Source organism: Opisthorchis viverrini (genome assembly GCF_000715545.1).
Source record: "Opisthorchis viverrini unplaced genomic scaffold opera_v5_209, whole genome shotgun sequence".
Lineage (NCBI taxonomy): Eukaryota > Metazoa > Platyhelminthes > Trematoda > Opisthorchiida > Opisthorchiidae > Opisthorchis > Opisthorchis viverrini.
In genome coordinates this window covers 543426-558145 of record NW_008751867.1, presented here as the reverse complement: position 1 = coordinate 558145, position 14720 = coordinate 543426, and the positions used below count along the sequence as shown (strand labels likewise).

The following is a 14720-nucleotide window of genomic DNA, read 5'->3' as shown; positions in this document are numbered from 1 at the left end:
CGCATTTTCTTCAACTGCCGAGGATTTTGGTAACGCTTGATATTCATCTGCTTTTCTCGGCGACCTGTTTATTTTCCTCTTATGCTCCCCGATTCTGACGTGAATTTTCCTGGCTGTCTGTCCCATATAGACCTCAATGCAGTCGTTACAGTTGATGCTGTAGACATGTCCCTAGCCCTGTTTGCCGGAGGCGATCCTTCAGTTGCACCAGTGCAGAGCGCAGAGTGTTTCCCCTCTGGAAAACTACTCCTCTGTTGGCCGTGTTTAGAACCCTTCGAATGACCTCCGATGTCCCTGCTTTATATGGAATAACGGCAGTCCCGATCCACTCTTTGTTGGGTTTCGCCAGGGGTACCAGCACCCTTCGCAATTGACGCCACTTTATTTGTAAGTACCCACTACCCAGCCCCCTTGTACGTGGTGTCGCCTCTGATAACTAGAGTCCAGTTCAATTTTGATTGCTCTTAGCACAGACAGATAGCAGATGCCCTCGGATACCACAAGGACCACTAAACTCATTTTGAGTGTGTTTTCAATTCCAAAAAAAGCAAGCGATGCAGCTCGGTCGCAACGTGCTGATGATGTCATCTCGACTGATGAGGAATCAGTTACAATCAGATTGTCCCTTTCAGCGAACAGGGCAACAGATTTGTTGAGACTGCTCAGATATGCGAATATCACGAATCTCTGAGGAGAGTGGGATTCGTGTCCCTCCTTCCATCCACGAGAGGTTAATCGGCAGTCTGATTATCCCCTAATGGCGGTCATCAGTGGGGCATTCTCTAGAAAATATTTGAGCCAGAATGAACTTGGGTGTAACGGCAGCTTCAGTCCTTTGACAGCTCAAAGGACTGAGCGTTTTTTATCTTTACTCTTGAGGAGTTCGAAGGGGCGAAAGAACGCAGTACGGGTGAGTGTGAAGCTGATGTCCATCGCCTCTAGCTCTAACCGGGGGGTGATACATATACTCAATTGCATATGAGCCGGCCACGAATCGCTATCGGTCGGATCGGGTGTGAAGTTTGCAGGCTTAATTTAAGAGGAAACCAGTTCATTGCCAACTGTTTTCAAAAGACGTAGGGACTTCGAAAACGCTATCCGAGTAATCTGAAGGGGGTAAATCATGCTCGGATTACACAGTTTCGGCCAACGAGATAGATGAGTATGTGTGCGCGCAAGTGTGTTTGAATGCCCCAACCGAACACGCTCCAGACGTCGGCCAGAATACGCAAGCACAAGCTTGCCAGTAGCACACGTCACCCAATGTCACTTTTTGAATCCACGAAGACAGAGGAAGACATCAGCTCAAGTTGGATACTGTTCAAATAATTGCTCACGAGAGAATAAAACGGGAGCAACAGTTTTCAGAGACGCGGCACGCAGCACAAAATCGATCAATAGACATGTCGATGTCGACCCAGTCTATCAATCGTTACGAACAAAAAGCTACACAATCACGGGACTCTGAGCCACATGGGAAGGCAAACAACCTGAAGACAACCAACGGACCAATCGGATCAAAGACAGAAGGCTACTTAAAATGGAAGGCTATCGAATCAACCAATCAAGTGGAACGAATTCAGATCACAAAGCACGAAGGTAGCGATCTAATCGCAGAGGAATAACAGAACTGTCGAACTGGTCACGCCCAATGAACCAATCAAATACTAGGGAATGAGGCTACAATGCAACTCAGAGGTCCAGGTAACCAATGAAATTGTGCGAAGACCACCTCGGGACTACATATCAACAGCTTTGGAGCTACATCAGACAAATGTGTCCAAAGTATCAGTTTGGCTTTCTAGGTTAACTGTAGAATATACTCCACTGAGTAGTATAGCCTTGCCCAAACCAAATGACGCGGAATATGCAGCTCTGGCAAATGCCTATATGGAAGACTATTCTTCCCAATGAGCCACCAGAGTTAGCCTGCACAAATAAACTTTAAGATGGTATCCGCCTGATTCTAGAAAGTTTCACGGGACTACAGTAGGACCAGGGACCATCACCACGTTGATTGCTGCCAAGAACGCCGAAATCCATCTGGCAGATTGCACTAAGGAGCCTGTCGAGATGGATGAAGCGCGGAACTTCCGACCTGCCTTCAGTGTGATGCCCGAACAAGAGGGTGTTACTAAAACGAACGATGAGATAGACCGTTTATCCTAACGATGCACAGGTGAATTCACGGTACGCTTTCCGCGGAATACTAGAATATCAAGAGATCGGAAAAGCTCGCTCGAATGAGAGAACAAAATGAGGGGAAAAAACTAACTAACTAACAAGTACAGTTGGCTTGTGAAAGCCACTTTATCCCCGACATTTGAGACAAGCGGCCTTCGTTTGAGGTGGTGAAATTCCATCATCATTAGGTGAGGAAATGTGCCTGCAGTTTAGCCGAATTTGTTCTTCTCTCCCCCCACCCCCCAAAGAAAACGGCCTAGAAGTGTTCGCAAAAACGACATGGATTGTTCTGGCGAGTAAGATTCCAAAATAAATCATATCGCCTAATTTGTCAGAGTTGAGGATAGACTGATGGTAATACGGGTGGTCTGGTGCGGAAGAACAGGGAGAATCAAAGGTCGGCGAAAACAGCAGTGGATTAGATCCAACAAGCTCCTCGGCGTCAAAGAAAAGCTCCGAAAATTGCATTCCCACTGTTCAATTCCACAAATGAACGGTGCTGGGCTTGTGTTACGCCACATCAGATTGGTTTCCCGCTAAATTAAACAGATGTAACACACGATCGAGTGTTTTGGGCTGGAACAATCGAACCAAGCGCACGCTCGTCCCGCTTTGGTGTACATGGAGCACCATAGTTTAGGAGTACACGTTTCTCCTGACGTGATGAAGTTGCAGCCAGTCTACATAAACATAACCAAGTACCGCGTGTGCACCCTGGGGTGCACAGAGCTAGGCAAACTGTTTTTGAGTTCCGCATACGTCTCTCGGTTCGACCAGCAATGTACAATACCAAAGACAGACGTGATAATCCGTACTAATCAACTTACCGTTGCTCAACTCCAAATAAGGTAGTTTTCTTCTCACACCGTAGAAATATTTACAGTTATTCAGTCAATTGTGTCAATCGTGGTTCGATAGAGAAAGAAAACAAGTGGAAAACTGATTGGCTGGTTGTTCGTTTTATGTGCTTCTCAAGGTATCGTGCACCAATGCCTGAGAGGTGGACAATGCAACCGCACACACACACACACACAGATGTATAAATTTAGCTGTTCCAAATCAGGCTGACAAAAAAACCAACGGGTGATAATTACAACTTGAACGAGGATCGATAAATTCTTGAACTCTTTGGGTATCCATAAAACTCAGGTAGAGAATTCTTTTGCTTAGAGATATTTTCGTGATTGTACAGGGGCGGAGGTGCAGTGTGCAATGTGTTTAGCATTTGTACGCAAGGGTTAAGCGGTGAGTATTCACGTTTTAGTCAGTCAACCCAACCAGGTTTTTCGTCATTGCTTCAAGTGGGTGGGGTGGGAGGAATTTTGGAAATCAAACCGGGAGTTCACAGGAACATACTGCTTCCGTGAAAGTGGAAAAATGGACGCGCGAACGTTTTGCAGAAAACCTCGCGGTACGGTCTGGTCAGAGGAGATTTCTTGATTTTTTGGCTAGCAATGACGGTGATGATCGTTCAGCTTTAACAGCCTCTCGGCATCTAGCTGACCTGAAGGAAGTACGATGTTTGAGGCACTGCCTGGTTACCCGAGCTTAGACAGGATCAGTCGAGATACCGGGTTGGGTTCGAAACACGAACCTTTCGGTCCGTAAGCGTCGCGCCTTAACCACTGAGCTATCTGGAGCCCCGAATCTTCCATGGATCACTTTGTTACAATTTTGATGAGTGTGTGGATGATACGATGCTTGATGTTTCTCCATCACAGCATAAAACCTTCGCGTAAGAATCCAGCTCCAGACGATGGTGCTGACTTGTCCGACCCTCCTGCCTAATCAAGTATGGATAAAACTAAACTATTCGTCAGGTAGTGTTGACCTATTCGAAAGTGCGAGGTTGAAGATCATTGTAGGGTTGTGTTGGAATACGGGCAGCTTGAGTCTAAGGTCATTGGTAGTTGGTCACGTGACTGTTGGTCTGTTCGTCGACCTTGACGAACGACTTGAAGGCGGTTCGTAACAATTCGCAGAGAAATCGATGCTTGCTCTCATAGAGTCTTTAAAGGGCAGCTTTAGGCTCCAACCTGATTGGGCGTTCTTGTGTTCCATTGGAATATTTATTGAAACATTGGCTATTCTGGGAATTGGCACCTCTGAGCTGTGGATATTGTAGTCAGCTGTTACATCTCAGTAGAACACAAAAATTTCTGGTGAGTAGGCATCTATACCCAGACATATTTGTGTTGATTGGCTACTTGGAAGGAGAGTTTTCCGACTACTCCCAAAGTTCCAACTCACTGTGTTGCATAGAACTTTCACCCGGTGAAGGACCAGAAATGAAGGACGTTGAAGTACAGTTGCGGAAACCAGCAGAAAATATTATTTGCGGCAAGCGTTTGATTCGCCTTCCATTTGAGTACCAGTGGGTGAACAAGTTGTGTAATGTAGGGACTTTAGTCAGCCCAAAAATGCGTTCCAATGTGGACTTCTGTGGCTTTGAGACGGGACCTTCTCCCAGAATGACCAAACTAAGCGAAAAAGCGAACCGACAGGCACAACACTGTAACTCACCTGGCGAATAAGCTGCTTCGCGACACCGATCCGCTCCCGCTGTCAGCTGACTCTGTCCCGCCTTTGACAGCGAAAAATCTGTGGGCTGTCACTAGGCACGTGACTATTGCCTGATAGGTCTCGGTTGCTTTGATTTTTTCAATCTCGTGACTGGCCTCTGAACCCTGCGCGTTCGCCGGTTCCCACATGGATAGCTTGAGCAATGCCTGTAGCCGAGCCGTCAGACAGAGTTCGAAGATTGTGAGCTGTTCTTCATAGTTTCGGGCGCACAGCAAATTAACGGATTCTTGGGGCCTCCATGTGGTGATGCCTGAAAAAGCGAAAGGAATATTAAACCGGAATGGCGACAACACTAAGTAACACTGATCACACATTGGTCGGAAGCCTAGATATGACTTCGTATACAAAGCCGACTCATTGCCTAACTATAGGCCTACGTTACTATTGAGACGTTTCACCCTACACAGAAACTTACAATTTCGTGGGATTCAGTCATTCGAGGCTTAAAAGTGCTTTCGTGTGTGGTGACCGTTCTGCACCAAAGTTATCAACACATCTAGGTTTATAAGCTGTTCTACCAACCCGTGCCCTGTGTAAAGACCGGGAGACTGCCGCTGGAGAGTGCCCTTGACTTGACCAGTATTTTGCAAATTTCGCATCATCAAGAGACGGATCGATGTCAACAAGATGACGTGGTGTTGCTGCTCACGCTAACTAGGAATGTGCCCGGACTCTGATTGGTAGACTCCTTTACAGTCCTATTGGTTGACAATCTTATCTTTGTTTCGATTGGTCGACACTCACGTGACATTCAGATTTGACCTTTGGTCTTGATATTTAACCATACGGTCTGATTCGCACGCCCGATGTTGGGTGCATTTACGTTGAGTTGACGGTTCTTTACTCACAGGAGTACGCACATAACGCGCGTCTAACTGTGTACACCACCCCCCCCCCCCCCATTGTTACTCGATACTGATTCCAAAAGTGTCTCACGCGCAGCAAATAAATGAAACACGTTAGTCCCAAGTGATTTTTGCCTGGTGAGCATTACAACCTACCGAATCGGACAAAAAGTTTCATTTGTGTCCGATCGGAACTAACAACGGGCAGAGCAGACAAGTGTTAGTCGTGTGGAAAAATTTCGGAATGGAGATTTATGGAGATTTCGTGGTGCACGTAAAGCCAATCTGCGTTGAAAAGCCGCTGTTTCATCCTTATTGAGAATCATCATCACGAAACTCCACTAGGGAGACTCGAACCCGTGACATTCCGGTTAGCAGTTTGAATAGTCGATTGTTCGAACAAGGGCGGTTGATCAGGAGTGTGCTTTACACGACTTTTCGGCTGTTCAGCACAGAATGACTAGGTAAAATCTAAGTTGGAGGTTTATTAATTGCTTGTTCCATAAAGCTTGGTAGGTTTCAACAGACCAGACGCGAAACCTCCGTAAATAGTCGCCAGTTTAAATTCTGGGACCAGTGGAAGTTTGCTGAATTTTATTTTTGTCACATATTTACATTAGGGCGTTGAGAGTGCAAACATTGCTTCCAGTTAGCCTCTACCGTTTTCTAATAATCTTCTCTTGAGCAGTTTATCCAAATTATTGGGCTGGCTGGGGGGGGGGGGAACTGAATGTATTCAGATGGCACATTCAATGCGACGTAGAACTCAAAAGCAAATCGGGGATCTTAAACGCGGAAAGTAAAAATTAACGGGTGTGTGAAGTGCAGACTTCCCTTCAGTTTTTTACAGGTCTTGCGAATGGAGTGGAATTCTTTGGGTGGAGGGCAACGTAGCCGGGGTAACTCGGGTTCGAAACTTCCTACTGCAGTTTCATAAGATACACGCTGATGATGTCTTCCAATGAGGATGGAACAACCGCACATTACCTTTCGGCTATTCAGCATAGATGAGCTCCACCCACAGGACGAAATCTCCATTTTAGGAAAACGGACAAGCACCCAATGGCCTAAGAGGTTAGAGCGCGAATTTACTGACCGGAAGGTCCATGGTTCGAACTCGATTTCTGTCTCTCGCCTTTCCTTGTCTAGACTTGGGTAACCTGGCAGTATCTCAACTCTCGTGCTTCCGTCGGGTGGCATGGCCGCTAGGCACCGAAAGGATGATACAGCTGGACTCAGTGCAACTTAGACAGTTGATTTTATCGCGTCCTGTTGCCACAAAAAAAGCAAAGGTGTTTTCCAAATAACTTTAAGAGTTGTAGACCGTTTTTCAATACTCTCCGAAAACTAAGTAGACAGGATGACCACTTGTTTAGTTGTATAGGACACAAAAGAACAGCTACATCGAGCATTTTCCGTCTTTTGAAATTTTAAACATAAAGAAAAACCCACCATGCTGAATTTCTCGGCACAATTTGTTCAGTTGATTTTGAACCAAATTCAACGCGGGCTCAACCGCGGACGCAAAGCACTGATCCACAGAACTGGATTGACGCATTTGTTGGGAAATTTCTTGGATGACTGGGGCGGGAAGATCTAAGTGGAGGGGCTGGGGGGAAGATAAGCAAACTGCCTTACCATTGATCTTGAACAAAAAGAGTACAGTTCTGAACAAGATGATTCAGTAACCTTACTTGAAGGAACATGATACAGTGTATTTCGCAAATCTCTTGGTTTTAAGTTGAATGAATGCTGTCTAGGAACTACGTTTCGATTTCTACGTCTTGATCAACTGGGTCTGTTTCACGGGAAGCACTGAAAGCAGTCCGGTGTAGACTGATGGTCCCCGTTTGGCTATCCGTTCAAATCGTCTGGACTGATCTTTCTTAGCAGCCTCTATTCTGTGTACAATAGATACATCTGCAAATGAAATCTCCGCAGTTCTCATACGATGGCCTAGAGGAAACTTTCTTATGAATACCGAATAGGTGCCTGATTCTGAGAACGTGCCACCTACCCCGAAAGGTGCTTCAACATACTTCGATGCTCATAAGCGGGGTCCCGTAAGAGGTCCCGTAAGTGAGAAATTGGCATACGTGGTTCCTAGTCCATTCGCTTGGATAGAAATCTACCGTCTGGCACAGCTGAGAAAGGCCAAACGCGGTGTAAAAAAATCACGGATGTACCTAAGTGTCAATTTACTACACGTAAATTTACAGTCACGTGAGATGTTACCACAAAATACCGAACAATTGGATTGGCCCATCTGATTTGATGAGGATAGACCTACTCACCAAGCGAATCTGACTGTCATTATAGTATCGAAAGACCGAGAGGACAAAAAGAGGAGAAAAAATACTTACCGATTTTGGGTGCATGAAAGTGGAGAATATCTCGAGGCACAGTCGTCTGTAATCTTTCGCAAGCTCTTTGGATGAAAGCACGGCACGTTGGTAGTATCGATTGACAAGGAAGAAAAGCTAAATGAGTGAAAAAAAGGGTACGATTTCCGTGAGTAAGCCACTGAAGGAAGACAACAACTCAATTGATCTGTCCAGCTAATAATGACGACGCAGTTGCTGTTGTCTAGACGTGCCACACTACTCATAAGGTTGCTGAATAATCTGACAGCTCACAATCGGTTTCTCCCTTCCTGGGGCTCATCAGGGAGGGCGCAGTCTCCGAGATTCCGTCAAATTTATGTTCTACATCAGTCCAAATTGGACAGATTGCCACAAATACTCTGAGTTGCATACGATTTTTGTTTTGAAAAGAGACTCAACTGAACAGAACCATCATAAACGAGAGATTCAGTTGGATTCAGTTGAGTCTCCTGTCAAAACCAAATTAGTATGCAAATGAGGGTGGTTGTTGAAGAGAAACACTGGCATTTTCCGGATCGCCAAACACACAATGACTGGTGGGTTTCAAATTTCACCTATACGAGGAGGAACATGTATTTTGTGACAGCTAAAGAAGGCTACTTGAAGTAGACGTAAGGCTGGATGGAACCATCCAATGCGGGAGTTATGTGGTTAGTCACGATTGTTACAGTCACTCCTCAACAAGAGTGAGCAACACACGAAAAGCGAACACTTAGCAACTCCTGTGGAGTGGCAACCCGGTTGGAGTGGGGCTGCGTAAACTAGGTGAGGTGTATTATGTAGGGTCCAGATAAAATCTCCGAAGAGCCGTTTTAGAAACATTTGTTACGACTTTAACCTCAACTGTACCGGCGCAAATAACTAAACGTGGGCAGTTTCCATGCATTCGGCATAATTGTCCCGTCGTCGTAAATGATTTACAAACTGACTACTAGTTTACGATGAGTAGTTCAAAACGTAATGACATCACAGGACGTTGGGTTCGAAAACGGAAGTCAAGTGAACTAGCGCGTTGGTGGCTTCAGCATGTCTGCCGCTCACATATCAGTTTATTGTTCACCCTAGGAGAGTATCTTTTCGCTGATTAACTTATTGGGTCAAGTTTGCTATTGAAACCCTATTAGTTTGTCAAGTCAGCCCAAGTCAAGTCTTGGTGTATTGGCCTGCGGGCTGCATTCTGATTGATCACTACGAGGTCCAGAGTTCCATAAAAGGTCACCATTTGAAATGGGTAATAAACGCCATAATTAGCGACCTTTCAATACTTTTTAAGTGTAATTTGTTGGAGCCTATGTGCTATGGGTAAGAGACCAAACATAGACGTAAAAGTACCCCAGAAGCATCGGAAATACAAGGTGGGCCAGTTCACGTTTGACCTCAAAGTCTGGTTGAACTATCTCATTCTTGTTGCTCGGTTCACCACCGTTTCAACAAGAAACCACTTCCTCTTCTGTTGTGCATGGGTTTGGTAGACATGAGACGAGAGATTTCAAGCTTAACAAGTCAACTGTCCCACAGGACCTTTGTCGGTACATGTATCCACGTCCACTATCAAGGGCGCGTTCGATTTTGCGTGTATTATGCATGTTTGTCGCAAAAAATCCAAACTATTTGAATTTTCAAGGAGGGTTTTTTATTCAGTCAGTACTAATGCGCTTGTGTGGAGGTTAAGTTGCAAACCTACCGACCAGAAAGTCTGTGGTCCCATCCTAACCTTGCCGGCACCGATTGCCTAGATTTGGGAAACTTGACAAAACCTCTCCCCTCGTGCTTCCTTCGGATGGCACGGCATCTTTGCACCGAAATGGTGTTACGGTTAAGCGATTTGTATTACTATTAGTATTATTATTATCGTTCATGTTTAAGGTGTATGAACATAGTGGATTTTTATCGATAAAAACAAATACCTGAAGGCATAAGTTATACGTTCGTTTTGATTGATCAGGCGATATTCTGGCGGATTAGGCAATGCGAGTTGTTGCAATTCTACCGTCTGGTCAGACCCTATCTACACACAAGAAGCGGGCCGAGTACTCGGTATTCGTCGGCAATCTCGAGCCGTAGAATTCATCTGCCTTCCTATTCCATCAGAGTAAAATTGTTCGCAAAAGCCTGACCAAAAGCAGGCCGAATTGGATTGCTCGGGAAAAAAGTGAGACAGACTGAGTCCAACATGCAGATCTGTTTGCCCAACTACTACATATCGTTACGCGAAACGTTCTGACAAGGTGTCCTACGTACTTACCGAAGGTGCTAGGTCCATATTCTGCATTAGCAAATAGTTGATAAAGACGCCAGTCCGCTCAGGACTATTCAGTACCACCGAGGATCGACTGAACAGGTTCGAGAGGTTCATGAGTTCATCCCGCGTATGTAGCTGTGAACAGATTCAAATGGAAAATTCCGTCGTGTTACAATTAAAACAAGCGCAGTTTTTTTTCTGGGTCAGGCACATCTTACGCATTCACCCAGATCGATAACAGTTGCTTACCACATTTTGTAAGCATAGTGGACAGAAACAAATGCTTAGGTCAACTGCATTTTTTCATACTTCAGGCGTCATACGAGTGGCTGCATTCCGGAAGTTTTATTCCGTTTTCGGAACGCCACAGCTACTCCGGAAGCAGATGTTCCATTCAGGCGGTGTGTAAGCTGACTGACTGCCCAGCGAAACGCGCGTTACCCATGTTGTTCTCTCCCCTTCTGGTCTTCAACCATAAACGTACAAACATGAACTGGACATTTGTTTTACTTTTGTGAGCAAAGTACAACAGAGGACGGCAGATCCCGTCCTCCCAACGCCTGTCTGAACACTCCCCTGTTCACCAATTTGGAATACTGCCTGCACACAAAAAAAAACTGACTCCTTCTTGGTTCCCTTAACTGTAATTGCGTGTTTCTTTTTTTATTCAACTACTAATGGGTGTTTTAGGCTTCGGTTCACCCAACAACTTTGCACCTGCCGTTTCATGACGTTTCGCTTACATCGATCCGGATAGGCTTCGGTTCACCTAACAACTTTGCACCTGCCGTTTCATGACGTTTCGCTTACATCGATCCGAAGTTTGTACAGAAACGTACTAGGAGTCGAAAATTCAAACGGCCATAACAAACGACGAAAAGAAAGGAATCCAAACTTGGTGTATTCTTTTCATTTATTGTTCCTAATCATAAGAAAAAGTCGATCCAATAACTTCCAACTCTCAGGTGTGCCATTGAGAAACTCACTCCATGTGTGTTGGATGGACTTGGACTGTTGGTTTATTTACTGAACTGGGCGATTTGGTTGCAAACGTCTCACCACCAGTCAAGTTGAACTCATCAGTGCGTGGCTGTTGTGCGTGGTTGGATTGATACACGTAAACCTTGATCGACCATCGATTATCTGCATAATCACTCCTACTGGTCAGTTGGTTTGGCTCTTTTTTCACTGGTGTGCGTCCGTGACCTTTGTTCGTCTGCCTCCACAATGGACACTGCGATTTGATGGCCCCGGCTTTGGTGTTACCGTAGGCGGTGAGTAGACAGAGTTGATTTCGATATGTCGGTCGGTTAAATCCTTTACGGAATGCCAGGGGCTTCGAGGAATTCCCCCCCCCCCGTGTTTTCTACTTCCGCGTGCTACGGTGCTCACGTGTCCTACTTAATCTCGATCTACGGAAATAGGATAACTCTCTTGTGTTCCCTTGCCCATAACTGGTATTGTCGCAAGAAACCAAGCGGGCGGGTATGAGTTAGATAAGTAGGGTCGACCACGTTTCTGTGCATATCTCCGGGTCTTCTAGACCAATCTTTCTTACCCACAGCTTGACGGAGGGCTCTCTGTGACGACCAGCCTTTTTGTGAAGTTCACTGTTTGAGCTCCCCTGATGGGTATGAGTTGTTTGGCATGCAGTTGCCACTTTCATAGTTTGTCGCTATTTCCCTTTCGAGCGCTTGTTGCCTCTTGGAATGTTTGTCCGATATTCTGAGGTAGTGATCTGATAGCTTTCGAACCCGGAACCAACATACAGAGTTTCTGCGTAAGTATGTAGGATGACTAAATGGCCAATTATGGTCGTTCACTTGTTCTTTCTGTAAAGCCGATGGCGGTGTTCCGGTCGTGAACAGATTCATCCCCACTCCGTGTTTGGTGCACCTGCTATCCGGAACGTGTGGGACCGATGGTGACCTCGGAGACGCGTCCCGACAGTGCGAACCTATTCGAACGGAACGTCATCACCACAAGTCAATTTTGATCTTCACAAGGTCACGCAATTCTGTTGATTGTTTGCTGGACCGACATTCGTGAAAGGCAGTTCAGGATGTCTGTCCACCAACCACACTTTAGCGCACCTTGCTGCAAAGTCGACTGATAAAGTGTTTTCCCACACACACAAAAGAAACAGCATTCTCAGCGAGTCCAAACGATTAGAAGCGATGGCACCATACCGACTGGGTTATTCCCACAACGCAGACGGTTAATTTGGTTGATTTATTTGGCCGTGTCAGCCGGGGCTGTGTCGGACAGTGTGAAAAAGTATGGAGTATGAACCAACATATCAGTGGTCATAATTTGGTAGCGTTGCCTGCTCCCTACCACCCCAACATATCTAGCGGAATCAGTGGTCATATTTTGGTAGCGTTGCCTGCTCCCTACCACCCGTGTGCACGTTAGCCTGAAGAGAGTGGTTTTCTTGAAGAATGACCGATAACAGCTGTTCCACAAGCAGTGTACTACAAGTGTTCTGTTGTAGTGAACGTCGCCCCGTAAGCGAAGCCAGTGTGTACTGAAAAGCCGAGATGAGTAGTACAGCTGTTTTCAAGACTGTCCAGGCTTGGACAACCTGGCAGCCCTCGTGCTTCCTTCGGGTGACATAGCAGCTAGGCACTTAAAGGGTGCCACTGAGTTGTCGTACATTGTTTCACCCCATCCTTGTAACATGTTATAACCATTCATATTATGTATGTGTATGACCAGATTATGGGCCAATTCAAGCTTCATCCAGGCTAACAGTTCAACAGAGTGAATCACGTCGGCTCTCTGAAGCAATGGTTACTGGTAAATCCGCCATCTTTGGGTACTAGGAGGTGTTCCCCGTTGGATTGTGGATCGTCTGATGAACAATAGTCCGTTCTTCGAAATGGTCTCCTCACTATAGGCGTTTAACCATGAAGGCCAAGTGAAGAGTTGAACCAATCAACCTTGTTTCAGAACGAACTTTCGTTCCCTCACACCGACCTCACGAAAAAGAACAGTGCAAAACGAACTGGGAGATATTTTGAACAAAGCTGAATTTAAAATAGACGGATTCTGCGTGTATCCCAAGGGAGCAGTGGAACAGAGTTGAATTTTAAATGGACGGATTCTGCGTGTATCCCAAGGGAGCACACGGGAATTGTGTCACTCGATCGAAACCCGTCAGTTTACCGGAAGAAAAAAAGAACGCGAAATGAAACGTAAGTACGGACTCACATCGTCGTCACTCTCATCATCGAAATTTCGGCCCATCACGTGACCGGAAGGTGGAGGAAGGGGTGTTGTCTGAGAAGGTAAACAAAGAAAATGAAACGTGGAGGAGTGAAACGAAATTCGAACGAAATTCGAACTAGTTCAACCAAAATTTCTAGCCAAGGACGAAATTCGAACTAGTTCAACCAAAATTTGTTCACTGTGCTATTTGAGGTTATTTGTGAACAATTCAAAACAACAAAAATTCAACAACTTTCTTTGGAAATTTACTCACTCACAGGATGAGATTTGCTCATATTCGCCGTTCATCGATGACCCTCGGCACGTTGAATTTGAGGGCCAGATAAACATCGATCTTTGAGCACAGTTCAATTAGGAATTTAGCGTGAACACTAATCAGTCCAGTTCAGTTCAGTTTAGCTCAGTTTGTCAGCTTAAAATTCGTGCACCGAGAAGAGAGAGAATAACAGAATGGGGCAACGCTCGTAAAATTGGCCCACCAATGACATTCAATTCAGTGTTCCATGGGGTTGTCTTGAAAAGTGTTGCGAAACTTCGATGGAACAATATACTGACAATAAACGTTTTTGTAAAAGAGTATGAGGAGATTCCACGATGGTGCTTGTGGCGTAGGAAATGTGTAGAAAGCGGATGGCATGCCATCACGGACGTCGTACCCACAGGGGTGCAACTGGTCATGGGCTGTCGAAGAGTTTTCAGCAACCTTGTGAGTAGTATGTTGCGCCTATACAAGTATCGCGATATCTCGAATATCGTACCAACTGAAACATGAGGCGGCCTGGCGCAGCACATTCAGTTGCTTGAAAACATCATAAACGAGATATTCAGCTGGGTTCCAGGTGAGTTCTTCATCAAACCAAATTGATCTCGCAAACCAATCAGCCTCATTCTCACAGTTTCGGGTGTGTCCACGTGTTGGAAGCCATTCTATCCCGATCAATATTCGAAAGTAGAGTGACCAGTCGTCCTGGCAACAGAAAAACTTTTGAACAGACATATCTCCTGAACCAGTGCAATCATCCAAAAGAAATTTCATAGCTTTTCTCTCCGACAGAATGCCGATAGCGAATATCCAGACTTTCCGTCATTACGTTTCTCTCCTCAAGAAAAAAACACCAGCTTCAGCCGATGTTTTCCCAAGTTTTCGCCGGATGGTGCCGTTCCGAATGCTTGAGAATTTTTACGCACTGAACCGCAATGAGTCAAGTCCATGACTCGAGGGCTATTCTCACGTTCCCGCGTTACTTCCAT

The 14720-nt window shown here is 45.5% G+C and overlaps 2 protein-coding genes across 2 annotated transcripts; one reads left to right on the top strand and one right to left on the bottom strand.

Moving 5' to 3' along the window:
• Positions 1–145: 145 nt before the first annotated feature.
• T265_14530 (hypothetical protein) lies at positions 146–14147 on the bottom strand (the record flags this gene model as incomplete). The annotated part of the gene is given in 9 exon segments (XM_009174072.1): positions 146–429; positions 438–658; positions 4708–5017; positions 6443–6841; positions 7065–7221; positions 7976–8092; positions 10242–10373; positions 13452–13520; positions 14130–14147. Coding segments are annotated over 9 exon segments (1707 nt in total).
• On the top strand, positions 3562–14241 carry T265_08294 (hypothetical protein; the record flags this gene model as incomplete). Its single annotated transcript, XM_009174050.1, has 4 exons — positions 3562–3595; positions 6762–6904; positions 8244–8462; positions 13882–14241. The coding sequence occupies 4 exons, from the start codon at positions 3562–3564 to the stop codon at positions 14239–14241; spliced, it is 756 nt and encodes a 251-aa protein (XP_009172314.1).
• Between the last annotated feature and the right edge of the window lie 479 nt (positions 14242–14720).